Source organism: Wallemia mellicola (genome assembly GCF_000263375.1).
Source record: "Wallemia mellicola CBS 633.66 unplaced genomic scaffold WALSEscaffold_11, whole genome shotgun sequence".
NCBI lineage: Eukaryota > Fungi > Basidiomycota > Wallemiomycetes > Wallemiales > Wallemiaceae > Wallemia > Wallemia mellicola.
In genome coordinates, this window is record NW_006531968.1 from 31,484 (window position 1) to 58,304 (window position 26,821).

The following is a 26,821-nucleotide window of genomic DNA, read 5'->3' on the forward strand; positions in this document are numbered from 1 at the left end:
GTGTGCTTGGACGTTCTCACGTCACTTAATGGTGCCGAATTAGGAAAAATTAATTATACTTTGTCTTAGACTGGTAATGAAGGATGCTTTAAAATCTACAAATTTATATTCTTGCTTTATTATAATATAAATTTCATGGAGCGTGTCAAATTTTAAATATTTCCCGAACCTGGGTAATAGTATCCGCAGGGCCGGTAACTGCATGGCCTATCGTATCTTGGTGGTTGTATATTTCATAGTCATTTCCACCCTACACAATTAGCGTGTTTCCCTTATCTCTACATCATAACTCACTTCAAATGTCTAACTTCGATCAGCTATCATCGTCATCATCGATCTAAATTAGCTCACCTTATCTCCAAAGAAGTGGATAATTTTAAAGTTGTCAGCCTTTATATGCCTTAGAGCGTACGTCTTATCCCAACCTATACTTTATTATTACATCCGTTAGTTAAATTAGTGGTGTCCTACCTGTCGGAAACTGGAAAATTTAGATGCATCGGACTAATTTGGTGGTACTTACTGCATCAAAACTAATTTGACCACCGATTGAGTATGTCAATCCATAGTCTGGAAATGCTTCCTTGAGTTTTTTGACAAAAGTTTGTCGTATATTAAATTTCTACGTCATAATTAGCTTAACAATTTAAACTCCGCATGAACGAACGCACTTTGTCATATGCTTCGAATATATCCCTCTCTTCGATACTGCGGGATCAATTTAAGCGAATTTTACTACCCTAGTTTAAGTCCGCTGTACCTAGCGTTACGCCCTATCGGGCTGATATTGACCATACCATTACGATAATCGATAAACGTACCACTATTTTATATCAGAATAATAACTATTGGGTTATCAGAACGCACCGCTTGATGGGTATATCAATGTCCGCAATATAATGTAAGCAAAAATTCACGAGTTTCTTGTAACGTTCCTCTCCAAGGAATTCGATAAAGCTTTGAGTCTCTATAGGCTTCGATAGTCTAAATGCAGTCAAACCATTCTCTGCAAAAGCGTAATCAAACGATTTCAACACTGTATTGATTAAGATACGTCTAAAACTGCAGTAAACGACATACTAAGCTCCTGAGAACCGCCAAGTTGATTTGTTATTTTTGCTAAATTTGATCTATATAATGTTGGAACGTGTTTATTATATTATATATGCCTACCCTCCCACTATAAGATAGTTAGACGTATATCTTATCACTAAGTGCAGCCCTACGGAAGCCTACGACGCATTTCTTTCTGAGTTCTGCTATAAGTTCTATCATATCATTCCGAATAATCTACTAGACAATAAGATTGTAGCAGAAGTTAAAAGTCGATCATACCCTCTGCGCTGGCGCAAGTGTATTATCCACCTAAGGGATATGAGTGTATATTTATTTGTATATTTGGTAAACTAACATCAAATAAGCATATAACGTCCTTAAACTCTCTATCGTTGAATTCCCCAGTCATGATTGATCGCAACTGACGTATCTTAGACCTCAACAACGACCGCAGCGATTTTAAATTGAATTAATATATTATTTATTAGGCTATTAGGATGTCAGATCCTACAATAGCAGTAGCATCTACTTCACGTAACTCAGACATACCTCAGAAATTTACTATCGACGATACAGATACAAATAGCCACAGGAGATCATCTAGTAAGCTCGTTGGTGCACCTTTACTCTATACGATTACATGTTTTGCTTCTCTCGGTGTCTTTCTCGTGAGTAGATTAGATTTCCCCGCAATAGATAATCTAACAAGTTACATAGTTCGGTTATGTGCGTATTAACTTTATATTATTCCATTTTAACATTCTATAGGATCAAGGGTAATTTATATCTATTTATTACTACCAATATTAATAAAATCTAGCGTTATGAGTGGTATCATCACAGGACCGTATTTCAAGTAAATGTCAGACACTTCATCATCCTTTTTACTCATATAAATGTAGATCCTACTTCAATAATCCAGACAGCACTCAATTAGGTACCATGGTAGCAATCCTCGTCAGTTCTTTGTCTATTTGTTAAATTTTTTTCTAAATTCTCTACAGGAAATAGGTGCATTGAGTGAGTATTAAAGGCGTTTGACTATGCCAGCTTTTGATACACTCTAGTAACTTCACTTCTCGCCGGTACAATTGGCGACAAAATTGGCAGAAAACGCACACTTTTCTGGGGTGCAACAGTCTTTATCATTGGTGGTGCTATACAAACGGGTAGTACAAGTTTCATGATGATGGTGCTCGGTCGTATCATTTCTGGATTTGGTGTCGGTCTTTTATCAATGATAGTTCCAATCGTGAGTTGAATAATATATAAACGCGGTATTATCAATTAATATATCCCAGTATCAAAGGTTGGTTGTCATATATGATATGTAATATAAGCTTACCAGATTAATCAGTGAAATATCACCAGGTGAGGATTTTATATATAAATTAAAGGCAAACACTCAAAGGGAAACTAGCTAATCACAGAGGAAGACTCGCATGTATTGAGTTTACTGGAAACATAACAGGTTATGCCTGCTCAGTGGTGAGTTTGTCAATAAATATGACGTCAAACACGACTAACGTAGCTCAGTGGCTCGATTATTTCTCTTCATACATTAAATCAGATGCTTCTTGGCGTCTTCCGCTCCTTTTTCAATGTATAATTGGTGGTATCTTGGCTTTAGGATCACTCGTTATACCCGAAAGTCCAAGATGGCTACTGGACAATGATCAAGATGATGAGGGCTTTAGAGTTCTCGTTGACATTAATGGTGGCTATTACGATAACGTGAAAGCCGATAAGGAATATCGTGAGATTAGGGATGCTGTCGAACAAGACAGATTGGAGCCTGATAGATCCTACAAATGTCTCTTTAAGAAGTACAAAGCAAGAGTTTTTATAGCAATGAGTAGCCAACTATTTGCTCAATTGGTAGGCTTTTTTGATAGTCTTTTAATTTAATCTTACACTCCAATTCAGAATGGTATCAATGTTATATCATATTACATGCCACTAGTTATGATCAGCGCTGGTTGGGTTGGTAGAGATGCCATTTTGATGACTGGTATCAATGCTCTAGTATACATAGCGTCGACTGTCCCACCATGGTATTTGGTTGACAGATGGGGCCGCAGGTTTGTTCTGCTAAGCGGTGCTGCAGTTATGTGCTTTGCATTGACACTTACTGGATGGTGGATTTACATTGACGTACCTGTTACGCCAACAGCCGTTGTCATCTGCGTTATAATCTTCAACGCAGCATTTGGTTTCTCTTGGGGACCTGTCCCATGGTTGTACCCACCAGAAATCATGCCGCTTGCTTTCAGAGCTAAGGGCGTTTCGCTCTCAACTGCCTCTAATTGGGCAGCAAACTTTATCGTAGGAGAGCTTACACCAATCCTACAAGATGTCATTCAATGGAGACTCTACCCAATGCATGCACTATTTTGTGCATGTAGTTTCGTATTGGTTTACTTTCTCTACCCAGAAACAGCCAACGTACCGCTCGAAGAGATGTCTGACATATTCGGCGATTCAGGATCCACTGAAGAAGAAGCCGAGCAGATATCACTTCATAAGCAGAACCGTATAGCTCGTCAATCTTCAGTTAGCTTACCTTCTTTGGCTAGTTTCACAGAATATGATCGAAGACACCGTAGATCTGAACCAAACTTGCACAAATCAATTATCATCAACCCGATCAAAACACTCAAAAAATGGATTTATAAAGGTAAAAGTACAACAGAAGATCCTGAAAGCTCAGATTCTTATGAACGACTTGATCATACTGACGTTTAGTTTTTCTTTTTTCATTATACCATTAACTCAGCTTTTATTTCTTATCAAGTACTGTTTAAAATTAGCATACATTATTTCAGTTCGATAACGTAGCAGATGTAGGCGAAAAATCGATCCAACGTATTGTTTGAATATGAGGCCAGTGGCTGTGGTTGTCATTTTCATGTATTGTCGAAATAATCGCATCTTCTGTGGCTTGCATGGCTGAAGCAGAATCGGGAGCTGCCGACTCAGATATATACATAACTTGAGGTGTGTCATGAAGTGGAAGTATACATAAATGTCCTTCTAACTCGAATACCATACGCGAATACTCGAAGCACATCTGCGACGTATCGCCATCATATTCAGGGAGCTTTATAACCATCTGTTTGTTCAACATCTCATCATCTTCTATAGCTTTGCTATAATTAGGAACGATTAAGATTTGTTTCTCAGATAATGCAACAAGTGTGTCACCATCGACGTGTACTGCTGACCAATTATCTTCAAATTCATGCATGAGCGCTTGTACCAAATCACGCTCTTCAACATCCTCTCCTACTGGATTGTCACGTTCGTCATCCAATTCAACTGGGTTTTCTTGCACTATGTTAGCTTGATCCTCGTTATTGGCAGCTGGTCTATTTATTCCAAAGTATGCAAACATATCAGCTCTTACTTGAGCAGTCAAATTATCCTCGTCTTCATCTATCTCGTGCCTTTTTGCAATTTGGAACTCTTGGAAGGTTGGTGCTATACCACTTACCGGCTCATCTCCTTGTAGTCCACCGAACTGAACCTTGCTCAAACAATAAAATTGGTCAGGGTTTATGGTTATCCTGATTGTCGTACATAATAAGCCAGTCTGTTTAGAGTAGACCTCAATTTTGCTACCTCTGCAAATAAGAACCTCGTTTTGTGTTTGCTCAATCTTGATGGTTGTAAATATAAAGTGTTATATCAACAAACAGACTGCTCACATAGAAAATCATCAATGGTACACCCAAGACAACTCGGACAGTGTTTATCACTTTAATGAGGCTACCATCAGAGGGGTTTATCAATGCAATATGAGCACCATCGGCTGAGGCCACGGCCAAAACGCTTGAGACAGTTAGCAAAAGGACTTCCAATTTGTAAGACATACCCGAATTTCATCCGCGAGGCACGAGTTTCAAATGGTACTGATACTCTCGTAATATGCTCTAATTTAGGTAGATTTCCTTCCAGCCGGATTTTCCAGAGATCGAGTGAAGCGCCATGAGTACTAGCGTATCCATTATCGTACTCTAAATGAGCAAATGGTGCAACTGAAGTGTTACAACAGCGAAATTCATGGGGGTTTTCAATTGATTTGATGGATAAACCTCCCATTGTGGACGTATAGATGAATATCTTCAAGTTTGTATCAACTTTAATTCTCCAGACGCTCCTATCTCGTGGTAAGTGTAGGTCTATGCCACGTGAATCATTACATTGACTAGGCCACCGTTCATTTTGCTGTAGAGAAAGAAAACAGTAGTCTCTCCAGTCATTGACCTTCTCAAACGTTTTACGTAAACATCTACGCTTGTTGGCTACAGAATAGACATTATCGATATCAGAATGGATATCTGTGAAGCCATATTCAATAGATTTAGTGTGATATATCAAATTTCTGTGCTTTTTTATAACATCATTTAACGTCCTACAAACGCAGGCTAATTGAGATAAATCGTTGATAGGTAATAACATAATAATATCAATTATTAATTCATTCGGTAACTTATCTAATATTAATCCATTTTTCATCTTTGTATATTAAGATCCTGGCCGTGCAATAGATCGTTGAAGGTAAACTATGACGAAGCTCATATTATATGGGTTAATAACGATAGCCTCTACTCTCGGCGTTATCAGCTCAGCCTTTAGGAGTTACTCTAATTTCTACGCTGTCGCCGTATATCTCAGTAACAGCAATGGTGCATCACTCGTGAGCACATTATAAGCTAACTATACAATAATTAAACGTTTATACAGATACTCGGTAACTTTGCACTTTTCAGTGGTCTCTGTATCGGCAAAATAATCCAGAAACTCTTGTTCGGGGAACTGAGAACCTTGGAAACAGAGGTGAGCTGTTCACGTGCTATAGCGTCATTTTGTCTAACATCTGACACTAGCACCTTTACGAGAGAAGCTGGTATGGCTTCACTGAGATGATCCTCGCTATGACAATGTTCCGTGACGAGTTTGATGTATGTGCTGTACATAGGCTACACTATCAACTAAGACTTTTTAGCTTTTCTATGGCTTAATGTTTGGTTTCTTGTTCTTTGTTAAGGTTTTCCATTGGCTTTCACACGATAGGATGGAATACGTAGGCATTTCTTTCTATTGTCTCTCAATCTGCTTATCATTCACAGATGGTACAATACCAGAATGCATCCAACTCAATTGCCGTCAGGCTTGCTATAGCCTACGCTGGCTTACTAGTTACCGATTTCGTTCTTTTATCAATCTGCGTACTTGATATCTACCTTAATGGCGTCACTATGATTATCCTCTTCGCATCCGAGGTGAGCATATTTATAGACTATATTACATATTTTAACAACTACAGTATGCTATTTTACTCGCTGATGCTCTTACGGGTTCGATTAGGCTCGCTATCAACCTCAAAGACCTTCGTTCTGGGCAAGCATGGGAAGACAAATCACTCTACATTCTCTACGTCGATATCTTTGCTGATTTTTTGAAGTTAACCATCTACACTGTGTTCTTCTCTGTCATGGCCTTATCGTTTGGTCTACCATTAAATCTAATTAGGGATCTTGTCCTCACTACACGCTCGTTCGCAACACGTATAAAGGATCTTCAGCGGTATAAAAGTGCAAGCAAGAATATGGACAGACTTTACAAAGCTGCTACTGTCGAAGAATTGGATGCTTTATCAGATAAGCTCTGTATTATATGTCGTGATGATCTCATCCATGAATCACTACACCAAGGACCATGGCCAAGTGGATTGGATGAGACACCAAAGAAACTTCCGTGTTCTCATATATTCCACAGGCATTGCCTTAAGAGCTGGCTCGAGCGTCAGCAAACTTGTCCAACTTGGTATGCCTTATATTTTCTCTTAGTAACGTCTAATGACCCTACAGTCGCACATCTGTTGTTCCAAATGCTCAGAACGAGAGATCGGATCGCCCTAACAATGGAAATGAAAACGAACGACCTAGAACTGAACCTAGACGTGAGGTGCAGCCAGAACCTGCCACTCGTACACAGCCTCAACCGGCTAATACTAATGAAAATGCCCAACAAAGCAATGCTAACAACTCAGAACAATCATCTACCAACACTGGGTCCAGGAGTACGTCAAATCAAACTTCACAGCCATCACCAAGGCCGTCAAGTTCAACCAATCCGTTCAATACAATTCAAACTCATCCGATGTCTCATATTTTGAACATACCTAATGTAACACTCCCTATTATTAGACCGGAAAGCAGGGCGCTGCCATCGACATACTGGCGTGATGTATACAGGAACGCACATCCAACGACTAAAACAGATATACCATCGATAGTGACGAATGACGGATCAACTGAGTCATTAATAGCAGAGAATGTACCATTACCACCTTCTCCTTCAACATCAGAACAGGAAACAGACAGAGATATCGATAGAAAATTGACATCATTACTTGAAGCCCAATCAAATATAAATAAAGCAATAGGAGAGCTAGTTGGCATGGTAAAAGACTCAAATAAGCGCGAGAGGAGATCATCAGATGTCGGTGAAGCTGATAACACAAGCTCAGATGCTGAGACGAAACGTGCGCGAATAAATTGATTGGTTTATAAAACCATTTTTTGAAAATCTATGTTGTATTATTTGACATTCTTTTGTGTTGGTCTTATTTTTTTTGCATTTGTTTGATAAGTTTAGATGCATCACCACCAGAAGCGCGTCCAGCTGCTTTAGCAGTGAAATCTTTGATCACCTGACCCATTGCTCTACCATCTAATTCTGATACGTTGAGTTTAGCGTCATTGAGAATGTTGTTTATCAATTCAACCATCTCCTCTTGGGTAAATGGTTTGGGAATGTACTTCTCTAAGACTGAGATATCAAAGTTCTCTTTGTCTGCTAAATCCTGACGCTTTGCTTGGAGATATTGCTCTGCTGACTCTTTCTATAGAGCGATTAGATCATAAATACCACCGTTGATAAACATACGCGTCTAATGATAGCCTTTTGGACGAGTTTTATCGTCTTGTTTTCATCCAAGTCTGGCGTTTCCTTCTCTGAGTAGGCGATTTCACTGAGTAGGGACTGATATGTTAGTGATACAGACCCAAAAAGTAGATATACACACTCTGATAACCGTAGATGTGTTAGAATCTTTAGATCTATCTGAATGTTAGTCAGATCTAGTAAAATAATAGAAAACTGACTTCATAGACTGTTTGAGTCCATCTCTCAGGCATTCCTTGACTGTGTACGTATATTAGATAACTAGAAGTGCTGCAATGTGCACATACTGCTATTGTTCAATCTAGCACTTGTGCAAATGCCGCGGCTTGCGATAATAGTGCGTAACATCATCTTCACAGTTGACAATCAAGAATAAATGAGAGAGATGAGCGTAGATTTAGGTCTATTGCAGCGATCTGAAGCAATAGCTTATGTCGGTTTTGTTGTATATTTCTAAATATCAGCTTATTTTAATATAGGAATACCATTATCAATCTAGTGACCATCTCGGACTATTCCAGAGTTTATTGAGAGACGATATAGATAAGAAGATATGCTTGGGTTCATATAACCAGTGTATACTATTGAAATCTATAAATTCACTCATATCGAACAATACGAAGGTCTTGATAAGCACACAACTAATATACGGCGGTACTAACAATATACAGGGTGATGAAGAATTGCTGGATATTTGCTTAGAGTTGGGATGTCCCGGACATAAGTACAGTATACGCAAAAAAGCTCTCAAAGTACTCATACAACTCTATTCCAAAAAACCTAAGCGTGATATAGGCGCGAGGACAAACCAGATTATAAAATGCTTGGATGGGATACCTCAAAACGCTATTAGTTTGCTGCGATTGGCATTACATTCACTTCTGGTTGCACTCACGAAGCTCACACTGACACCCCAGCATGTCCAGCTCTTCATTGAGCTCTTTTTTTCAAATGTTATCACTATCATGCAAGATGAGAGCAAGACCGCACGGAGAAGTGCATCTATTTCCTCTCTCCGTTCTCACGCGTCAGATATGAGCTCAGATAACAGTACGAATTGGCGTTTCAGAGACGACCACGCATCTGATATGGAAGAAGAAGATAGTTTCCACGTAAATATTAGGTAGGAGGGCGTTCTTTTATCATTTTTGTCTGACTTTGCGACAGGGATATAAGATCTGATGTCATCTTGCAAGCGACGATGTGTATATCACAACTAGCTCATGTGGGTAGCTCCTTTTGTGATATATTAGCTGATTTCCCTGCAGTCACACGTCAAGTTTGTCTTTAATCACATATTCAAATTGCTTCCAGACATGAGTTTGCATGTCAATCCTTCGTTCACATTATGGGACATAATTAATTCTGAGAATATCAACCAGGATGCTAAATTGTCGACTATCCAGTGCATTGAACAAATACTACGATCGTCCCGACCATTTCTCTACCCTTCTGCTGATTTGAAGTAAGTTCTATTGCTAAGAACAGCATGAGTTTAACGAGAAAAAAGCCAAAAAAGCATTAGCTATACCTCCCTCGCTTATAGACTAGGCTCATTGCTCTGGGAGTCACATGAACGTCTTTCTGATTTACTCTCCTCAAATGAAGATACAGCTATTCAAGTAGCACTTTTGAATGTATGTTATTCTTCTTATTTACAAAGCATGCTAACCCTTTACAGCTTTCTGTATGTCTAGTCAATGTGACACCATATAGTAGAATGACAAGTGATACACCAACTAAATTATGTGCTGAACTTCAAAAGATTATTTTTGCTCTAAACAATCTAGAGCAACCTAGCCAGGTGGCGTCGCTGTGTCTTTTACAAAATGTGGTCGATGCAGGTCTTCTCAAAGAAGACGAGATCTATTTCAAGAAGATGAGCAAGTGGTTGTACGATCAGGTCTTCATTGGCGATTATTCTTTAGTTGTGCGGACACAAATGGTTGATGTACTTGCTAAGATATGGGTCTCATTTCCTGTCTTAAGAGTTGCAGAAGACTTTAAAAGGCTCTTTAATATGATTTTCAATAAAGATGAAATTGAATTCAAAATTGCGGCTATCCAGCTTCTTTTCTTGCATCCTGAGATGCAAGAGAAGCTTGATGACAAACTATTGACGACTTCACATCAGATTGGCAAGGATAATTGCGCGTTTAATTGCCATTTCCTAGATATGCTAGGTGCTTCTTTAGGTAGCAACTGTTTAAAAGTATTAGTCTAGTTTTAGATACGATCATAGTTGACATTCTTTAGGACGACATACTGTATGATACTGTTGAATGGATTTTGGAGGGAGTGTACTCAGTCAGCACTGACATGAAGGTAGCAGGATTATCTGCTACTAAGAATGCATTTAGGGACACTCGTATACGTAGCGTGAGTATTAAAAAGTTAATTACAGAAGTGTCTTCTAAACCAAATAGAACGATGACCTTGCCATGAGGCTAGAAAAGGCTTGTGTAGATAGTCTCATTAACACATCACACATTGTGAAGCAGAAAGCAGGCTTCGCGTTAGCAGATTACTTGGATGTTTTACAGTTGTCAGTAGTTCTAAAAACATTTGCGTATCTAACAAACAATAGACACGAATTGAGCAAATCTAGATGGCAGAGACTATTCGATATTGTCAGTATGATGCAAGCAAAGGATAAAGGCAAGGTAAGTACCATATGAATAACGAAACCTTGTTTACGCTATATAGGCACAGGTGCACGTATTCAGAGCGTATGGAAGCATACTTGAGAAGAGTCAGGGACTAAACGACGAAAGTATAGATCAAGCAAAGCGGATGATCAACATCCTAAAAGATGAGTTGCAACCTCAACTCAATTACAAGATACAATGGAACGCCGCTACTGCACTTGGTAGAGCATTCGCTAATAGAGACATATATGAGAGCTGTTCGGGTGTGATTGAGAGCGTCGTAAACTCTCTTCAAGGATGTGAATCGAAGACAAGGAATATGAAAGTGAGAACAAGATTATAGACAAAGAACTAACTGACGATTGATAGGTGAAAATGTGTTGTAACAATGCATTAAATAGATTCCTTTAATTTCAATTCATTTGGAGTTTTGCTGATCTGCCTCATCAAAGAATGATAGTCCATCCCATCTGTAACTTCAAGGTTGAGTTTCTGGCCATTCTTGTACTCTAAATAAAGTTGAGAGTTTACATTCTTCTTTGTTATATTGACGTTTACTTGAGTTGATGCCTGGAGAAGTTAGATACTAGTATTAAATAAGAAGGAGACTAACGCTAGGTGGAACCAATGCTAATACATTTCTACACAATTTTGAGGTATTATTAAATGGATTGAAAACCAATTTTAAATTCGTAACGTAGTTGAATATCCCCATAGTCGCAGCAGCAGCACAAGAATCTTCATAATGATCGTCCATCACGTAAAATTCATAATTTTATGTCTATGTTGGTACCTATCATCTGCATTGTCTTCTAATACGGGTAAAGTCATACTCAGTCATCATAGACTGCCCGTTAGTTTAACGCTCTATCAATTCGGTTTCATTTCGCTATTCACCTACATAATAACACAAAGGCCGTTTAATTTAACTAAACTTAAAACTTTTGATAAGCACGTTTTCAAAAGTGTTTCTCCGATGGCTTTATTCCAGATTGGTGGACATGTACTCACTTCTATGGCGATATCAAGAGTACCTGTTAGTACCGTACACACTATAAAGGCATTATCACCACTATTCACCGTTTTATCATATAAGTTCTTATTCAGAGTGAATTACTCAACTCAGACATACTTGAGTTTGCTTCCACTTACACTCGGCGTTATGCTTGCAATGTCATTCGACATGTCTTTATTGAATACTGGTGGATTGATCTACGCTTTCTTATCTACGTTCGTTTTCGTATCACAAAATATCTTCTGCAAGAAGTTGTTACCTTCGGAAACTCAAAAGCTTAGTTCTCAAAAATTGGATAAACTTAACTTATTATTTTATTCATCATTAATGGCGTTCACTTCCATGATTCCTTTATGGTTTTATTCGGATTTTGGTCACATTTGGAACCTAATTTTTGTCGGTACATCAGTTGAACGCCCAGTTGGATTTAGTTTATACATTTTGTCAAACGGATTTGTACACTTTGCTCAAAACTTGGTTGCTTTTGCTATCTTAGCAGCAACTTCGCCAGTAACATACTCAATTGCATCATTAACAAAAAGGATCGCGGTAATCTGCTTAGCTATTGTTTATTTCAAACAGAGCATACACTTTATACAAATGGTTGGGATAGTATTGACAGGTGTTGGATTGTACTTGTACAACAAATCTAAGCAAGATGTTAATAAGGGTGAAATCAAGGTCAGGAGAGATGAAGCTTTACGTGATTACGCTTTACCAACTACCAAATCTGAAGAAAAGTTCCTCAGTGGTAAAGATAGTCCTCTCCAACCGTATACATCCTCAGCAACATTTTACCCAGTTAGCCATACAAATGAGAACATAGTAGAAATGCCACCATTCCCAAACCAACTCAATAACCAAGTGAAGTTCCGTCAGGAGCATTCTTATCCATCACCTCCAATTTCAGTGGACAGTTCACCGCAACTAGCATCATATATCAAGTCATAGATCTTAATATTAGTTTCATATTGTACTATGTTGTTTAAAGTAATTTTAATTTGATTTGATACCAATTCCTTTGTTTTGTTCAACTATGACTATCGATGGAATGTGAGTTTGGATATACACGATGAATGAAATGATTTAACGTTTAATAGCCATCCATTAGAGGATACTGATTATAATGAAACGCGTATAAAGTCAAACTACGACAATCTTGATGAACTGTCTTCTGCTTTCAAAGTAAAGCACACAAACCAATCATATCAAGCACAATTTGCTTCATTATATTATCTAAGGTTAGCTAAACTAAAGAAGCTCACTCAGAAGAGGTCTATAGATAAGTGGAGTGAAATTCCGGGTGAGTAGAGATAGTCACTGTAATGAAGTACGTGCAATAACGCGATATAAGGTCAATCACAGAAGCCGAAGTTCTATAGTAGAGTTTTAGATGTTGATCAGAATCAGCTCTCGTATGTTGTCGGTACGGTTTATATGGATATGAAGTTGAAACCAAACGTATTGGATGATCTTGCTCGCAATGTTAGTATACCTTTATATAGATAGGCTACAAGGCTAACATTTAATAAGCACTGGGTTGCTGCTCCCGAGCCAACTGAAAAGATATACAGTAATAATGATGAATTGTGCTTGGAGGATGAAAGTGGTAGAATTAAGCTGGTTGGAGAGACAATATTAAATTCGCAACTAGTAACCGGTATGTTGTCGGTTTATATACGATAAGTTGTTTAATCTACGTCTAGGTGTCATCATTGGTGTCTTAGGAATTGAAAAAGATCCTGGAGAGTTCACCGTAATAGACATTTGTTATCCTGGAATACCACCCCAACCTAGTAAAGTTTCCTCAATGGACAGCGATAAATCGCCTTTAGTCGCCCTCGTATCTGGTCTTAAAATAGGATCACAAAACGCAGATGATGCATTATCGCGTCAAATGTTGATAGATTTCCTTAGTGGACAACACGGTGGACCTTCTGAACAGAAACTTTCGTCGAGAATTACGCGTTTGGTTATCGCTGGAAACTGTATGAGCTCACCGGTTGCGCACGTTGACGACAAAAAGCCTAAGCGATTTGGCCAAGATCAGGCAACATTCACTTCCTTGCCATCTAAAGATTTTGACAACTTCTTGATTGAACTTTCGGACCATGTTGAGGTCGATATTCTGCCTGGATCCGTCGATCCAGCTGGTACGCTGTTGCCTCAACAACCATTCCCTAAAGCTATGTTCAAGGGTGCGTTCAACAGCTTTGAGCAAGGTGCAATCAATTGTCACACTAATCCTACTTGGTTTTCTGTCGACGACACAAGGTGAGGTATATTTTACTTCCCGGAGGCAACGCTCATAGTGATAGATTTTTGGTTTCAGGTGGTCAAACATTAGACGATTCATTTAAGTACATTAGAGGTCAAGATAGATTGGGTTTGGCCGTAGACAGTTTGAAATGGCGTCACATCGCTCCCACAGCGCCTGACACCCTCTGTATGTCAGTAGTCTCGATTATTTACTTACTGACATATTATATAGGGTGTTATCCATTTACTGATAGAGATCCATTCATCCTAAGTGAATGTCCTCATGTATTTGTCAACGGAAATCAAGATAGCTTTGCGTCAGAGCTTGTAGATGGTGAGTATTGAGCTAGACAATTGATGATCAGGCTCATTGTCGATAGGCCCTGAAGGACAACAAACTCGTGTAGTCAATCTGCCTGAATTCACTGAGTCTAGCACAATAGCGCTTGTCGATTTGGATACACTCAGCTGCGAAACTTATAAATTCAGCTCGGATGATCAAAACATGAATGGACAAGCTGCTCAATCTAGTATAGAGAGATCAGCTAATGGGAAGGTTGAGGAAGCTGAAGATGAAGATTTGATACCAGATGAAGAGTTTGATGGAGAACTGTAACAATTACATTGATATGTAACTTATTATGAATGCTGTAACCACCTTAAATGGGGGAGACTGTTATAAGTAGTGGTCTAGTAGCTTCTCGACGGAGCGCAGAAGGTACGTTAGACAAATCCCATTGTTATCCCTGATATGAGGCAACTATGTTCGATCGATTGTTCGATATTTGTGTGCCTTCATAGAACTTCACAGTAACTAACGCTCAGGCCCACAAGTGAAGGGCTCAATGAGATCTTTTTGAGTGAATTTTAAGTCTTTTTATGATTTTTATTTGTCTATAGAATTGTAAATATCTTTAGGATATTCTCCTTGCACCAAACCATCACCTTTCTAAAAAAGAAGACAGTGAAAAATGACAAATAAATGTTAGTTGAGACGCGGATAACGTTATATTTGTAGAAATTCATAGGAATAATTATTACAGCTATTAAAATAAAAGCTCAGACATTGTCGAATTGAAAATAGAACATTGTGTTCTGGGGTAGCACCCCCAAATCAGTCTAGACAAAGCCTGGATATATAAAGCAAGCAGTCCAATTTAACTTTTGTTACACAACTTTCAAGTCAATTTCAAAGTAGCTCCTGGTTGAGCCTTCTGTTTTACTAGTGTGGGTAACATATACCACTTTTAAGCCTGTCTAATGGCGAATATAGTTTAACGTTCGCTTTATTATTCACTATGCACTCCAAACTTTTGCTCACTGCTCTCGCACTCTTTTCAACTGCTTATGCTGGTGACTTCAGCGCTAGACGCCGTCACCACGTCGCAAATCGCGATGGACACGACCACCATGGCCATCATGACCAATGGAATGGCAACAACAGTGGAAGCAGCTCTTCATCTTCTCAAGCAACTTCTCAGACAGCTTCTGCTACATCTACAACCTCTGCCACTGCCACAAGCTCATCAACTGCTAGCCCAACAACTACATCAACAGGCGAGAAAGGTGGACTTGCATGGCCAAATGGTGATGCAAACGACATAAACGCCTGGGTTAACGGTAAACTCGGATGGTATTACACCTGGAGTCCATCACCTGTTAGTTCAGTAAATGGCTTGGAGTTCTACCCACAATTATGGGGACAAAAGCAAGTTTCTGACTGGCAACAAGAGAAGAGCAAGTTCTCACAATACAATGTTAGCCATATTCTAGGTTTCAATGAGCCTAACGAATCTGGTCAAGCTAATTTGAGTCCATCCGACGGTGCTAGCTTATGGAACCAAGAAATTGCTGAGTTCAAAGGACAATACACATTGATTTCACCTGCATGTACATCACGTACTGGTGATTCAGGTTCTGGAACAGATGGTATCAAATGGTTGCAAGAATTCCAAAGCAACGGTGCATCATTTGACGCAGTCGCCGTTCACATCTATGAATCTGATTACAATAAGGTTATTGAATACTTGCAAAAGGTTTATGATACTTTCCAACTCCCAGTTTACCTCACTGAATACGCTTGTCAAGATTACTCAGGTGGTAGCCAATGTTCAGAGAGCCAAGTGTGGGAAATGATGCAACAAACAACAAGCTGGATGGACCAACAAGATTGGATGCACGGATATGCTTGGTTTGGTGCTATGACGGAGATGCAGGGCGTCAACCAACTTAATCAACTTTTATCATCAGATGGTACTTCACCAACGAGCTTGGGTAGCTACTACCTTCAATCAGCTTAGATAAGATTTGTAACTGGATTTACAATCTTCTTGTATTGATGAATGTCTGGCTTGATGTCACAAATGATGAAATTTTTGAGTGTCTTCTTGAGATTAATGTGAGAGTATATAATGAAACATAAATAAATGAATGTATTTAATATAAATATACATAATTTAGAAGAAATACATTAACTTCTATCTAGACAGTCCTTTTACTTGAACAACCAACATCTGAGTTAGAATGTCGAGAATACCGAGCATACCTGGACAGATATTAGCTGCATCTGAACAGACGAGTCAACTTAAAGGATGGGTACAGGAACTCTGTCAAACTAAAACAAAATCGTACGTCAGAAGTGATAAAAGCCAGAGTAAGATAATTAATCCGACTTTTAATACAGATTCCCTGGATCACAGCCTGTTTCATTCACTTGGAAATCTATGAAGTCCTTAGAAGAAGAAGAGTGGGTGTATTCTACAGTCAAATAGCTTATGATTGATAAGAACGATCTAGTTATTGGGTTTGCGAGAAATCAGATGGTGTTCGCTGCTTATTACTGATTTTAATGAATGGTATAACAAACGAACAAGAAACCTACTTTGTGAGATAGCTAGTAATATATCCGATATCGATCTTCTCACCCAACGATCAGATTGATAGAAAAAATGTTTATAGACGCGTATATGGTTTACAATTCCCAAATTTCGAAGATAGCACATTTGAAACTCCAGCAACTGATACTCTACTCGATGGTGAACTTGTGATTGACCACGATGAAACTACTGGAAAGGTCAGTTAAGATATCGAAACTATTGATTTAGGCTTACATTTTAATAGAATACTTTGATATATCTCGCTTTTGATCTTTTAGTACTTGAACATATGAACCTTAGGGAAAAGCCACTTCAGTCTCGATATGGCGTGAGTAGATCGATTTAGATGTACTATCTACTTATTGATTATTAATAGCGACTAATGACGTGGGTTGTAAAACCCTATAAAAGCATGCTCGAGTCTCGAGGTAATCCTGAACAACCATTTGAGTAGGTCGCTATTCGATGTATTCCCATCTAGTCTAACAATAACGAGAATAAAAGTCAAGCCTATGGAACGCGCATACTCAATTGAGCAGATCTTTAAAGAACACATACCAAGATTGCAACATGGAAATGATGGACTTATATTTACTTGTGCAGAGAGTGGATATGTTAATGGAACAGATCCAAGGATGTGGGTAAAGAATTATTTATTGATATACTCAATTAAATACGTTTCCAGCATAAAATGGAAAAATCCTAGTGAAAATAGTATAGATTTCAAAATAATACTGCGATTTCCGCCAAAAGAGGACAATAAGGAATTAAATAATTTTTCAAAGAAGCCCATTTGCGAATTACATCAATGGGAAGGCGGTAAATCATATAGCTGGTTCGATACCTGGAGAATAAGTGGTGAAGAATGGTGTCATTTTATGAATGAAGGTGTAGACATCCACAACAAAATTGCGGAATTTAGTTGGTTAAGCGAAGAGCAAAACTGGAAATTCCTAAGGTTTAGAGACGATAAAAATGACGCCAATCACTCAACTGTGGTTGAAAAGATTTTAGATTCAATAAAAGATGGTGTAAAAGCTGAAGAATTAATAAAAAAGGCACCACAGATAAGGTCTTTATGGAAAGCACGTGAACAACGACGAGGTTTAGGACAAAGTAGAGCACCAGTAGCATCATCACAGGACTATAAGATTAGAACATAGAAATAATTGCATCTTTTGTTTATAAACCCGATCTAGTACATTAGTATTTAAATATTTGATCTTCTGTGTAACCTAATTCCTTGAGGATACCAGTCAATTCACCTTGTGCACCTTTATTGGTTTTGTTACCTGAAATAGCTTTCATCATTGGTGGTGGACCACAAACATAGGTCTTTCCGTTGGAACCTGGTGCAGGAAGGTTCTTTTTGAGGATATCACCAGTGAAGTAACCGACGAGACCATCCCATCCTGGTGTTTCCTTATCGATAGTGTAAACGACATTGAATTGTTCAGGATACTTCTTCTTCCAGTCGTCGAGGGTCTCCTTGAGGAGGATATCCTCTGGTGTCTTGTTAGCGAACAAGAGTGTAACCTTTGTCTTGTCTTCTGGGTTGTTCAAGATTGTCTCAGCTAATTGTGTCATTGGTGTAATACCACTACCACCAGCGATCAAACCAATCTTTTCGTAAGTGTTTGGTACCCATTTGAACTTTTGTAATGGACCCTTGATGGCGAGTTGATCACCTGGTTTGAGTGAGTGGATGTATGGAGTGAACTTTCCGTCATCGTACTTCTTAATCAAGAAGTCGATTTGTCCGCGGGTGTCTCCGGTTGAAATAGGCTATAAATGTTAAATAAAAGATGGGTATAAGATAAAAGAAGCTCACAGTGTATGGTCTAATAACTGGCTTTCCGTTATCACCTTTTACGGAGTCGTCAGCTGCCTTAACAACAACAAGACCAGCTGTTTCGAGACCTGATACTGAGGAACCAGGGAGCTGAAATGTATTGTAAGGAAAAAGACTCAGAAGTATCTTCTAACTTACCTCAAATTCAAAGATTGAAGAATCGTGGTTGTACTTTTTGACATTCTTGAGTGTGAGGTTGGTGAAGTTCTCCTTTGTGAGAGCAACCTGTGGTGTTTGAAGGCTCTCTATTCTGTCAGACTTTGAGGTTGAAGCAGGAAGAGGACCTGAAGAGGAATCCTTGTTGAGGAGTGTGTATCCACCAGCGAAGAGGGCGAGGGCACCAGCGCTATTTAGTTTACTAAGCTATTTGCTATAGAGTAAGTTATAAACGTACGCTCCAATGTATAAGCCTTTGGAGCTCTGTTGTGGGCCAGTAGAGTAAGATCTAGTCTATAGAAGTTTAATGAGTGTCTATGGAATAGTCTCTTACTCACGAATTTAGAAATTGATTGTAAGTTCCTAGCAAACATCGTGGTGACGAATCAAGGAATAGCTTGCTAATCGAGAATTGCACCACTGATGTTGTCATAGTGGACGAAAAAAGAATAGCGAATATAAAGAAATCCATTATCTTAATTAATATTCTATTACTGTTTTATATCTTATACCCACTTTAGAGTCACTTTCTACTCATGTTACCACCATCAACACCTTCAAAACAAATAAAGAGGACATACGACTTGTTAGACTCCCCCAGTAAACGCAAACCGCGTAGAAAACGTGAATGTTATTTCAACAAACTTCCTGATGAACTGGTTGAAATGATTTTAAGCAATCTTGATAGAAAGACTCTATTAAAGCTCTTACGCGTGGATAAAAGATTGCATTTTGTTGTTTTACCACGCGTATATAATAATATATTACTAAATAACGCGTCATCCATCTTTAGTATACCCACTACAATGTCATTATACACCCTTAAATCACAATCTGTGGATGTTAACACTGCGCTCAATGAACAGTCTCATATAGAAGCTTTATCTGATATTATAAATAATCAAAAAGATAATTTGATACATCTATCTATCACGATTATCAAAACCGATAATAACAATCTAAATTATCTTTATGAATCAATTAGTAGACTGAATAAATTACGATCTATTTCAATATTCTATGAAGAAGATGAAGAAATTGAACAAAATAATTCTGATCGTCTTGCGAAACTTATAACTGTCTTACCAAAAACTACAAAGATCGTTTACTTATTTAGCGGGTGGTATACAGCATGGAATGAATTACTTTCTGCGGAATTTGAACATTTACGAATAAGGATATGGAATGAAGAAGACAAGTGAGTCGCTTTTGTACCACCTTTGACCGCCTTTTAACTAATCTAGCCCTATACGACCATACCATTTACAAAGATTCAATGCACTAATTGAATCTAATACCAACATTAAAAAAATAGAAATAGAGACTTCTGAATCAGAGCTTTGTGGATTCTATCAAAAGGGAATACAACCATCAATGGCATTCATCAACCCATCAAGGAAAATAAAAGTACACAATTGGTTTAAATTGAGAAATCTATATGCATAATCTATCTATCTATTTATTCTTATTCATCTCGTTTGGTACTACCCAAGCACCATCTTTTGATCTTTTCAGTACTCTAAAGCACTTTATGCCTTGATGTTCACAAATATCCTTCACGGTGAACCAAGCGAAAGTAAGCCATATCATCGCATTGATTATGAGCATACCATAGAGAGTATATAATGAACTTTGTTCACTTGAGTGCAAAATTGATGATAATCCAAAGGTAGGAAGGTATCCATCAATAGCAACACAGAGTACTACGAACATCGAAGTTATATGGCTTGGGAAGGGAACTTTAGCAACGTGTCCCAGTATAACAAGACCAACGAGATGTGAAAATTGGAAACCCCACTGAATCAAGTAGATGAGTAATGGTGAGATTTGGTAATTAGTATTAAATATGATGGACGTTGGTGCTGATGCCCATAAAACATTCAACACAGTTTGGTATAAAAATGGTAATAAACCATATAAAGGTGATGGTGAAGAAATATTCTTCGATTTCCGTGATTTTTGTACGTTTGAGTAAGCGGTGTATACATTTGCGAATAATCCGACACCTGCAAATGCCATGAATGCTTCATTTACTTTAATATCCCAGCCGATGAAGTTAATTAATGAAGTTGACCATATTTGTGGTCCTAAAGAGTGTCAGATGTAGCTTTCGAAAGATAAAAAGAAACCCACCGAAGATACCAGTGATAATGTATAATATCACGATAATAATTATACCCTCGACAGGACCAGAGAAGACACTCAAGTAGAGTGTACCAGTATGGTATTCTTCCCAAGTCGATAGGTAAAAGTTGGCAATTGTAGCGATTTGCGAGAGTACAAGCCACCAACTTGTGCCAATATTGAGAGCAGCTGCGCTGAGAATAACTTCCAGCGTTGTGTTCAGTGCGTCACAGCCATGATCGAAAAGTTCACCAAGTGGGCCAGCCATACCAGTTTTACGAGCCTGTTTACCATCTATAGCATCGAATGATTGATATAAAAAGAGACCAATAGCCCAACTAAAGTATATCCAATTTGGTGGGCAGCTGCTAGAGTCTACGGAGCACTCTAGACTAGGATCATAGTAGAATAGAGAGAGTAAGTTGGCTACTATAAACAATAAACCAGCGAATGTTATCTGATTTGCTGTTAGGAGGTCAAAGTGTACGAAAAGAGAAGACATACGGAATTTGGTGCGATATAGTTAGGGAATAAAGAAACCACTAAAGGCGTATTAGAGGATGTGTATGAGTGCATATTCGCTTACAGTAGTTCCAATATGGGTTGAGTAAGTGTCTACTAAGGAGGGAGCTAATAAGGATGTGAGTATGAGCAGATTATTAAACATAATGACTAACTTGTCTATTGAAGAGTATTTATAAAAATTTAGATTTACTAAATAACTCTCTGGTATTCTCATACTCTCTCTATTGATTGCCGTGATGGCTATTGCAAAAGAAATCATCGACTTCTCAAACGATACATCGGATTCATTCGTAGAGAACTACTACAAAGTTACAGACTATCAAAGGGAGAATCTAAAGGAGTTTTATAATGACAGTTCTGCTGTAGTATGGAATGGTACACCAATACAAGGTTTAGATAGTCTAGACAATTTATTCAGAAGTCTACCGATAACGTTGCATGAGATACAAAGCTGGGACTGCCATCCTATTCAAGATGTGAGCACAAATGAGCTATCATCCATCTTACTAAACGTTAATGGTTTGGTATCGATCGGTAAACAATCAATAAACGAGTTTAAAGACGGTAAAACACTCGGTAAACATAAGAATAAAGATATCGTATTACTACCAAAAACATTCAGTCAGAATTTCGTCTTATCAAGGAATTTTAACAATCAATGGTTTATATTATGTAAGTATAGAGAAATTATAGCGTATTTTATATTAATTAAAGCTCTAGCTGATTGCTTTAGATATGTTGGTTAGAATATTAAAACTTTGGTGATCTTGCTTCTCCTATCACGGCCTTTTTACCGCCGTACTTCCTCAACTTAGCAAGCTGCTTTTGATCACTGGAGCGTGTTACCGTAGCAAGAAACTATAAATTTGTATTAATATCATTATCTTTTAAAGTATATATACTCACGTAATCTAAATTTCCTAGTATCTTATCCCATACGGTCGCCTTCCCTAAAGGCAGATTCTGTTTACCCCCAACAGCGTATCCACCTGGGTTTTATTAATAAAGGTTACATAGATCCACTGATACTAACCCTCTGCATTAGCTGCAATTCCAAACGGTGATCCGGACATCTCTTCCTGACTTTTCTGATTATAGGAATCCCTCGCAGCTATAGAACGTCATTTTAGTTTTATTTTATTTTTTTTATTTATTTACACTTTGGGTGGACTTTCATTCTTTATCGTTTTAGTGAAAATTACTTTAGTTTCCAAATTCAGACATCAACTTTGTCTCATCACACGATAGATAACGTCATTCACTATCCTCCAAAATAGGCGGCCTCCAATTTATATCCTTGTTATCAGAACTAAATAGTGCGTTGCCATATTCTCTACTATCTTTCCTTATCTCTTCTGCTTTTTCTATCGATATTGCCCTGTCTTGTGATATCAGCAAGTTCGCAACTTCCGGTACGAGTATTCTTCTCATAAAATCATTAGATGTGAGTGGATGGACACTCTCGTCTGTTATCTTTATCTTCTTCTTTGATTTATTGCTAACCATCAAATTCAAGTTAAAAAGTATAACCATTAATCCAATTTCACCATAATATCCAGGTTGCTCATCTTCAAAATGCTCAAATTGTGCATCTAACCCCTTAGCTCTTTTACTACCTCGTTTGAGATATTCTTCTTTAGCTTTTTGCCAGAATTTGCTATTCTCCTTTGTCTTGACTATTGTTCTTATACTCTTTGATAACTTTAATATACGATCTGATAATTCATTCCAATCATGTTCAAATGGATAACCCTTTTTGCGTCCTTCTGGTATAATCTTCGTATCCAATTCATGTGCAGTACACAATTCAGTTTCTGCTAAAACGTGAGCTCTCATTCCAAATGCATTGCTACTTCTCGGTGAAACCTTCGCAACGTTCAGGAATTCCTTTAAAACAGCCTTGAAATGTTGTGATTTAAATTGTGGTAAAACTTGATCACAAACTGGACACAGGTTGTTCGTTGGTGCCTTAATAGTTGGTTTAAAGTAGCTTTTCAATGATGATTGATCGGCTGCTGGTTCTCTAACGATGGCTCTAGGTCTCGCCCGTGGTTTACCCTTTGGTTTATCAATTAGTTTCCTGGATGAATCTTCATCAGATATATCAATAGACGTTCCTTTATATGGTTTCTCGATAGTGTCTGCTATATTATCCGTCACCTTTTCTGTATTCGCAGAATTGTGTGCTTTTTCAGGCGGCCGTTCATCATATTGCCCTTTTGCTTGTGCCTTTATGTAGCTGCCGAGGATATCAGCTCGTTCAGGTTGTTTATGATCCTGCCTTGGCGATTTCTTCTTTCGTGAGATTGGATTCGTAACTTGAACACCATCACTGTCAGTGTCACTCTCAATTCGCTGTTTAGTCTGATGTCTCTGCTGTGATATTTCACGGCTTTCCACGTCATCATCGTCAAAGTTTGCTGAATTTGAAATATGTATTCTGGTATGATAGTTGTTGTTAGTCTCCTTATCCTTATCTTTAGCCGATCGTTTTGAATTCTCATTCTCTCTATACCTCTCTCTAAGTTCTGCTATTTCTTTCTGCTTAGCTTTCTCCTTAGCATTGTGTTGCTCTTTTTCTTTGTTTCTACAATATTTGGACATCGGTGAACCTAGTCTCATTTGTAGCTGAGGTTTATCTTTCTTGGATGATGCCTTCCCACTTTCTTTGCTTGGTATACGATGAATGTCTTTATCTTTGCTAGTGGAGGGTATATTATAAATCGCGTCATCCATGCTTGGTGGTGAAGCCGAGCCTGTATCACTTAGCCTATATTCGAAGGGTTCCTCAATGTCCCTTTCGTTCAAATCCGATGAATTTCTATACATTTTGAGCGTGTTATCAATAAAAAAAACGACACCCACTTTCTGCTATCGTCTCCAATATCATCTAGCATCCAATTGAATCGATTTCTCTGTGGCTTATCCCTCTCTTCAGCTTCTTTCTTCTTATTCTCATATTGTTCTTTCTGTCTATGCATTCTAAGATTGTAATGACTATCGTGTCGTTGATAAGAAAACACGGTGCATTTGAGGAAACTCACGTTAAATCATTGTTATCAGAAGCATTAAATGAACTTTCAGGTGTAATATCGACGATATTGTCCTTTAGACTTTTCACTCTATCGTATGTCCGTTTAGTTGGTTTTCTAAGCTCTTCTTTGTCATTACTGCTATCACTAGGGATTTGTTATATATTAGTATATCATATAAACTAGAGAATACACACGTTGGTGGACTCTCCTGCTTTCTTTTCTTCTTCGTTTCACTCTTCCTATAATCCTTCACAGCGTTGAAATCAAGTGACTTATTAGATGTTTTACTTGATGTCGTAGAAGCTGCACTCGTGTTCACTTTCCTACTCGCTTTAGCTTTCGGTGCGAAGACATTCATCGTTGTACTATCAAACGTGATAAAGGTCAATGAAATAAGGAGAAATACAAAAAATATATAACTAAACGTTGTCAAATTGATGTGAATATTGCTCTATTTCTTCATCATTTAGGTTAATATCTATCTTCTCAATCTCCCTTTGAGCTTCTTCCCAAACGGATGCATTCTGTATTATTCGTTAGTATACAGTTGCTTTGACTAATCTATATCAACTCACATCTTTTGCCCAATCTGAGTGGAATTGGGCGTATGATATGCACATCTCCCGGATATCTGCAACTTTCTGTCGTTGGAATCTATCCAAATCTGCCTGAATTATTTGGCTAGTGTAACTCAAATCATATGTTGAGGCTTCTAATGCAGACTCAAGCTAATTTATTAAGTTAGTAACGCTAACGATTCCTAAAAGTAGCTAAAACTCACCCCTTGAATCGACTCTCGCGTCTTTCCAATGCTATTTCTCCTAGTTGCCTCAGGATCAACATCCATTATACCATGTAATGTATGTGAAATTGCACCGAGGAAACTCATATTACTCTTGTATCTCCGGATCTTCGGTGGTGAACTCGTGATAATAGACTGTGAGGGCAATTGGTCTGCCTCAGCATCAGTTTCGGCTTCAGCGGGAGGTTCACTATCAGATGGTGCTTCTGCACCATTTGTAGCCTCCTCCTCCTCGTTCGGTCTATCGAGCATTTTCGTTGATGATAATCCACGGGAGAGAGCCTCATCGAGTCTACTAGCCTCCTGCTCTGCTCTTTCTAGTTCTTCGAGTGTGCTGCGTTTAGCGTCCAATGCGTCAATTAACATCTCATACTGAGCGTGCTTTTGATGTCTGTATTCGAGTAGTTTCTTGATTATACCAGCGAATTGACTGTATATGTGTAGTGGCTCTGAGAAATCTTTCTCCCAATTTTGCAACTAAATAATCTAATCAGCTGATACAATAACCTTGACTGTAAGACATACCATAGTGTTCGTTGAAATATACGTTGAGTCAACAGCCTGGCCAACTTTCTCAAGCGCAACCGAAAGGTCTGATTCTGTCAAACTGAAACCATTAAAAGCTGCTCCTAATTCTGCATAATCGTTCGCGACAGCTGACTAAAATGAGAAAATGATTAACAGTAATTAAGATAAACCTACTCGACCACCTCTTAGTAGTACGCTTATCTACTCGCTCCAAGGAGCTCTCAAAGTGCTGTGCGAACTTAGCTGTGAACATTTCGCTATCGAGGAAACGCTGATCTGGATGACGTAGCGGCTGTGAAGGCGAAGGTGTAGGCAAAGAAGCGTAAGCAGCGACATTGGAATCATTGGTTGGATCATTTGAAGAAACGTGGAGTGGATTACGAGGGAGAGTACTAATCGGCGGGCTTGCAAGTACGTGTTTCCAGCTGATTTCAGGTGAAAGGAACTTATGAAAGAAGTGTTCACTGCCAAGAATAGGGTGGCGAGCGACACGACTGAGGAAATCCTGTAGTGTTCTCCTACGTCGTGTTACGATCTTAGCATCCTCCTTCGTCTTCGCGAGGTCGCCGAGTGTGTGCTTTGAGGGTATAGGGGGAATAATAAGCGTTGGGTAGAGTCTACCGAGGATCTGCCTGAGTGATTCAAATTCGGAGTATCGCCTCGAGACTTGCTGTGACTGTGTTACTATTAGATGATGTGTTAATGAAAGAGAGATTACGAACATCAGACTGAATTATATAGGTGATATAAGAAGACTTAGCGCCTTCTGTAGTCCTTATAGCGTCTATAATCTAATAAAATATCAATAAAAAGAACGGTAAATAAAGTAAACAGACCTGGATGTTGACGTTATCTTGAGTCGAAGACTTTGGTGCTAGCTGATCAGCTGTGAATGGCGTATTAAATTTATTATTATTGTCATATAAATTATCTGTATTCATCGTCGTATCTGAATAAGGCTTGAACTGGAACT

The 26,821-nt window shown here is 38.4% G+C and overlaps 18 protein-coding genes across 18 annotated transcripts; 9 read left to right on the plus strand and 9 right to left on the minus strand.

The window, feature by feature from the left end:
- Positions 1-145: 145 nt before the first annotated feature.
- Positions 146-1,465, minus strand: WALSEDRAFT_51547 (phosphomannomutase; the record flags this gene model as incomplete). The annotated part of the gene is made up of 11 exons (XM_006958536.1): positions 146-250; positions 352-425; positions 520-622; positions 672-708; positions 761-823; positions 868-1,036; positions 1,081-1,130; positions 1,174-1,180; positions 1,227-1,290; positions 1,336-1,365; positions 1,412-1,465. 11 exons carry the CDS (start codon positions 1,463-1,465, stop codon positions 146-148), a joined length of 756 nt encoding a protein of 251 aa, XP_006958598.1.
- Positions 1,466-1,489: 24 nt separating this feature from the next.
- On the plus strand, positions 1,490-5,007 carry WALSEDRAFT_69117 (hypothetical protein). Its single transcript, XM_006958537.1, has 12 exons — positions 1,490-1,724; positions 1,774-1,782; positions 1,825-1,832; positions 1,877-1,912; positions 1,959-2,013; positions 2,061-2,076; positions 2,124-2,308; positions 2,358-2,365; positions 2,414-2,427; positions 2,477-2,544; positions 2,593-2,934; positions 2,983-5,007. Exons 1-12 carry the CDS (start codon positions 1,554-1,556, stop codon positions 3,799-3,801), a joined length of 1,731 nt encoding a protein of 576 aa, XP_006958599.1. The 5' UTR covers positions 1,490-1,553; the 3' UTR covers positions 3,802-5,007.
- On the minus strand, positions 2,615-5,592 carry WALSEDRAFT_60493 (hypothetical protein). The gene is made up of 5 exons (XM_006958538.1): positions 4,931-5,592; positions 4,764-4,887; positions 2,982-4,714; positions 2,958-2,961; positions 2,615-2,930 (listed from the first exon to the last, which is right to left on the minus strand). The coding sequence occupies exons 1-3, from the start codon at positions 5,572-5,574 to the stop codon at positions 3,878-3,880; spliced, it is 1,605 nt and encodes a 534-aa protein (XP_006958600.1). The 5' UTR covers positions 5,575-5,592; the 3' UTR covers positions 2,615-2,930; positions 2,958-2,961; positions 2,982-3,877.
- Positions 5,593-5,612: 20 nt separating this feature from the next.
- Positions 5,613-7,678, plus strand: WALSEDRAFT_32711 (hypothetical protein). The gene is made up of 7 exons (XM_006958539.1): positions 5,613-5,755; positions 5,803-5,895; positions 5,946-6,020; positions 6,065-6,142; positions 6,189-6,341; positions 6,386-6,885; positions 6,930-7,678. Exons 1-7 carry the CDS (start codon positions 5,624-5,626, stop codon positions 7,621-7,623), a joined length of 1,725 nt encoding a protein of 574 aa, XP_006958601.1. The 5' UTR covers positions 5,613-5,623; the 3' UTR covers positions 7,624-7,678.
- Positions 7,679-7,687: 9 nt separating this feature from the next.
- WALSEDRAFT_28892 (GatB/YqeY domain-containing protein) lies at positions 7,688-8,379 on the minus strand (the record flags this gene model as incomplete). Its single annotated transcript, XM_006958540.1, has 5 exons — positions 7,688-7,966; positions 8,011-8,106; positions 8,150-8,183; positions 8,229-8,268; positions 8,316-8,379. The coding sequence occupies 5 exons, from the start codon at positions 8,377-8,379 to the stop codon at positions 7,688-7,690; spliced, it is 513 nt and encodes a 170-aa protein (XP_006958602.1).
- Positions 8,380-8,422: 43 nt separating this feature from the next.
- WALSEDRAFT_57596 (hypothetical protein) lies at positions 8,423-11,168 on the plus strand. The gene is made up of 12 exons (XM_006958541.1): positions 8,423-8,461; positions 8,508-8,651; positions 8,700-9,151; positions 9,196-9,253; positions 9,297-9,493; positions 9,539-9,665; positions 9,710-10,240; positions 10,285-10,407; positions 10,455-10,573; positions 10,616-10,691; positions 10,735-11,001; positions 11,046-11,168. The coding sequence occupies exons 3-12, from the start codon at positions 8,994-8,996 to the stop codon at positions 11,085-11,087; spliced, it is 1,698 nt and encodes a 565-aa protein (XP_006958603.1). The 5' UTR covers positions 8,423-8,461; positions 8,508-8,651; positions 8,700-8,993; the 3' UTR covers positions 11,088-11,168.
- Positions 10,798-11,433, minus strand: WALSEDRAFT_69121 (hypothetical protein; the record flags this gene model as incomplete). The annotated part of the gene is made up of 2 exons (XM_006958542.1): positions 10,798-11,246; positions 11,290-11,433. 2 exons carry the CDS (start codon positions 11,431-11,433, stop codon positions 11,070-11,072), a joined length of 321 nt encoding a protein of 106 aa, XP_006958604.1. The 3' UTR covers positions 10,798-11,069.
- WALSEDRAFT_9587 (TPT-domain-containing protein) lies at positions 11,434-12,456 on the plus strand (the record flags this gene model as incomplete). The annotated part of the gene is made up of 1 exon (XM_006958513.1): positions 11,434-12,456. A coding segment is annotated over one exon (1,023 nt), but the record flags the coding sequence as incomplete, so codon positions are not given.
- Positions 12,457-12,727: 271 nt separating this feature from the next.
- On the plus strand, positions 12,728-14,608 carry WALSEDRAFT_57598 (hypothetical protein; the record flags this gene model as incomplete). The annotated part of the gene is made up of 8 exons (XM_006958543.1): positions 12,728-12,744; positions 12,792-12,994; positions 13,046-13,176; positions 13,225-13,351; positions 13,398-13,965; positions 14,010-14,137; positions 14,183-14,284; positions 14,316-14,608. The coding sequence occupies 8 exons, from the start codon at positions 12,728-12,730 to the stop codon at positions 14,564-14,566; spliced, it is 1,527 nt and encodes a 508-aa protein (XP_006958605.1). The 3' UTR covers positions 14,567-14,608.
- A 299-nt stretch (positions 14,609-14,907) lies between these two features.
- Positions 14,908-16,319, plus strand: WALSEDRAFT_32712 (hypothetical protein). The gene is made up of 2 exons (XM_006958544.1): positions 14,908-15,177; positions 15,224-16,319. Exon 2 carries the CDS (start codon positions 15,249-15,251, stop codon positions 16,248-16,250), a length of 1,002 nt encoding a protein of 333 aa, XP_006958606.1. The 5' UTR covers positions 14,908-15,177; positions 15,224-15,248; the 3' UTR covers positions 16,251-16,319.
- A 154-nt stretch (positions 16,320-16,473) lies between these two features.
- WALSEDRAFT_46256 (hypothetical protein) lies at positions 16,474-19,211 on the plus strand (the record flags this gene model as incomplete). The annotated part of the gene is made up of 12 exons (XM_006958545.1): positions 16,474-16,577; positions 16,634-16,696; positions 16,747-16,834; positions 16,886-17,023; positions 17,071-17,154; positions 17,203-17,276; positions 17,323-17,463; positions 17,512-18,611; positions 18,658-18,768; positions 18,817-19,024; positions 19,073-19,128; positions 19,173-19,211. The coding sequence occupies 8 exons, from the start codon at positions 16,474-16,476 to the stop codon at positions 17,987-17,989; spliced, it is 1,170 nt and encodes a 389-aa protein (XP_006958607.1). The 3' UTR covers positions 17,990-18,611; positions 18,658-18,768; positions 18,817-19,024; positions 19,073-19,128; positions 19,173-19,211.
- WALSEDRAFT_60496 (ferredoxin reductase-like protein) lies at positions 16,545-19,222 on the minus strand. The gene is made up of 12 exons (XM_006958546.1): positions 19,173-19,222; positions 19,073-19,128; positions 18,817-19,024; positions 18,658-18,768; positions 17,512-18,611; positions 17,323-17,463; positions 17,203-17,276; positions 17,071-17,154; positions 16,886-17,023; positions 16,747-16,834; positions 16,634-16,696; positions 16,545-16,577 (listed from the first exon to the last, which is right to left on the minus strand). The coding sequence occupies exons 1-5, from the start codon at positions 19,206-19,208 to the stop codon at positions 18,030-18,032; spliced, it is 993 nt and encodes a 330-aa protein (XP_006958608.1). The 5' UTR covers positions 19,209-19,222; the 3' UTR covers positions 16,545-16,577; positions 16,634-16,696; positions 16,747-16,834; positions 16,886-17,023; positions 17,071-17,154; positions 17,203-17,276; positions 17,323-17,463; positions 17,512-18,029.
- Positions 19,223-19,526: 304 nt separating this feature from the next.
- On the plus strand, positions 19,527-20,036 carry WALSEDRAFT_57602 (hypothetical protein; the record flags this gene model as incomplete). The annotated part of the gene is made up of 1 exon (XM_006958547.1): positions 19,527-20,036. The coding sequence occupies exon 1, from the start codon at positions 19,641-19,643 to the stop codon at positions 20,034-20,036; it is 396 nt and encodes a 131-aa protein (XP_006958609.1). The 5' UTR covers positions 19,527-19,640.
- Positions 20,037-20,289: 253 nt separating this feature from the next.
- Positions 20,290-21,697, minus strand: WALSEDRAFT_69127 (Choline/ethanolaminephosphotransferase; the record flags this gene model as incomplete). Its single annotated transcript, XM_006958548.1, has 5 exons — positions 20,290-20,921; positions 20,968-21,415; positions 21,463-21,500; positions 21,545-21,588; positions 21,636-21,697. The coding sequence occupies 5 exons, from the start codon at positions 21,695-21,697 to the stop codon at positions 20,290-20,292; spliced, it is 1,224 nt and encodes a 407-aa protein (XP_006958610.1).
- A 22-nt stretch (positions 21,698-21,719) lies between these two features.
- WALSEDRAFT_69128 (NTF2-like protein) lies at positions 21,720-22,305 on the plus strand (the record flags this gene model as incomplete). Its single annotated transcript, XM_006958549.1, has 2 exons — positions 21,720-22,104; positions 22,166-22,305. The coding sequence occupies 2 exons, from the start codon at positions 21,720-21,722 to the stop codon at positions 22,174-22,176; spliced, it is 396 nt and encodes a 131-aa protein (XP_006958611.1). The 3' UTR covers positions 22,177-22,305.
- On the minus strand, positions 21,729-24,837 carry WALSEDRAFT_69129 (hypothetical protein). The gene is made up of 7 exons (XM_006958550.1): positions 24,713-24,837; positions 24,528-24,662; positions 24,349-24,480; positions 22,642-24,304; positions 22,517-22,594; positions 22,390-22,472; positions 21,729-22,341 (listed from the first exon to the last, which is right to left on the minus strand). The coding sequence occupies exons 3-4, from the start codon at positions 24,462-24,464 to the stop codon at positions 22,738-22,740; spliced, it is 1,683 nt and encodes a 560-aa protein (XP_006958612.1). The 5' UTR covers positions 24,465-24,480; positions 24,528-24,662; positions 24,713-24,837; the 3' UTR covers positions 21,729-22,341; positions 22,390-22,472; positions 22,517-22,594; positions 22,642-22,737.
- Positions 22,234-22,556, minus strand: WALSEDRAFT_64524 (hypothetical protein; the record flags this gene model as incomplete). Its single annotated transcript, XM_006958551.1, has 3 exons — positions 22,234-22,341; positions 22,390-22,472; positions 22,517-22,556. 3 exons carry the CDS (start codon positions 22,554-22,556, stop codon positions 22,234-22,236), a joined length of 231 nt encoding a protein of 76 aa, XP_006958613.1.
- A 100-nt stretch (positions 24,838-24,937) lies between the features above and the next one.
- On the minus strand, positions 24,938-26,789 carry WALSEDRAFT_64526 (hypothetical protein; the record flags this gene model as incomplete). Its single annotated transcript, XM_006958552.1, has 7 exons — positions 24,938-25,042; positions 25,094-25,246; positions 25,300-25,797; positions 25,846-25,976; positions 26,023-26,524; positions 26,571-26,639; positions 26,685-26,789. 7 exons carry the CDS (start codon positions 26,787-26,789, stop codon positions 24,938-24,940), a joined length of 1,563 nt encoding a protein of 520 aa, XP_006958614.1.
- Between the last annotated feature and the right edge of the window lie 32 nt (positions 26,790-26,821).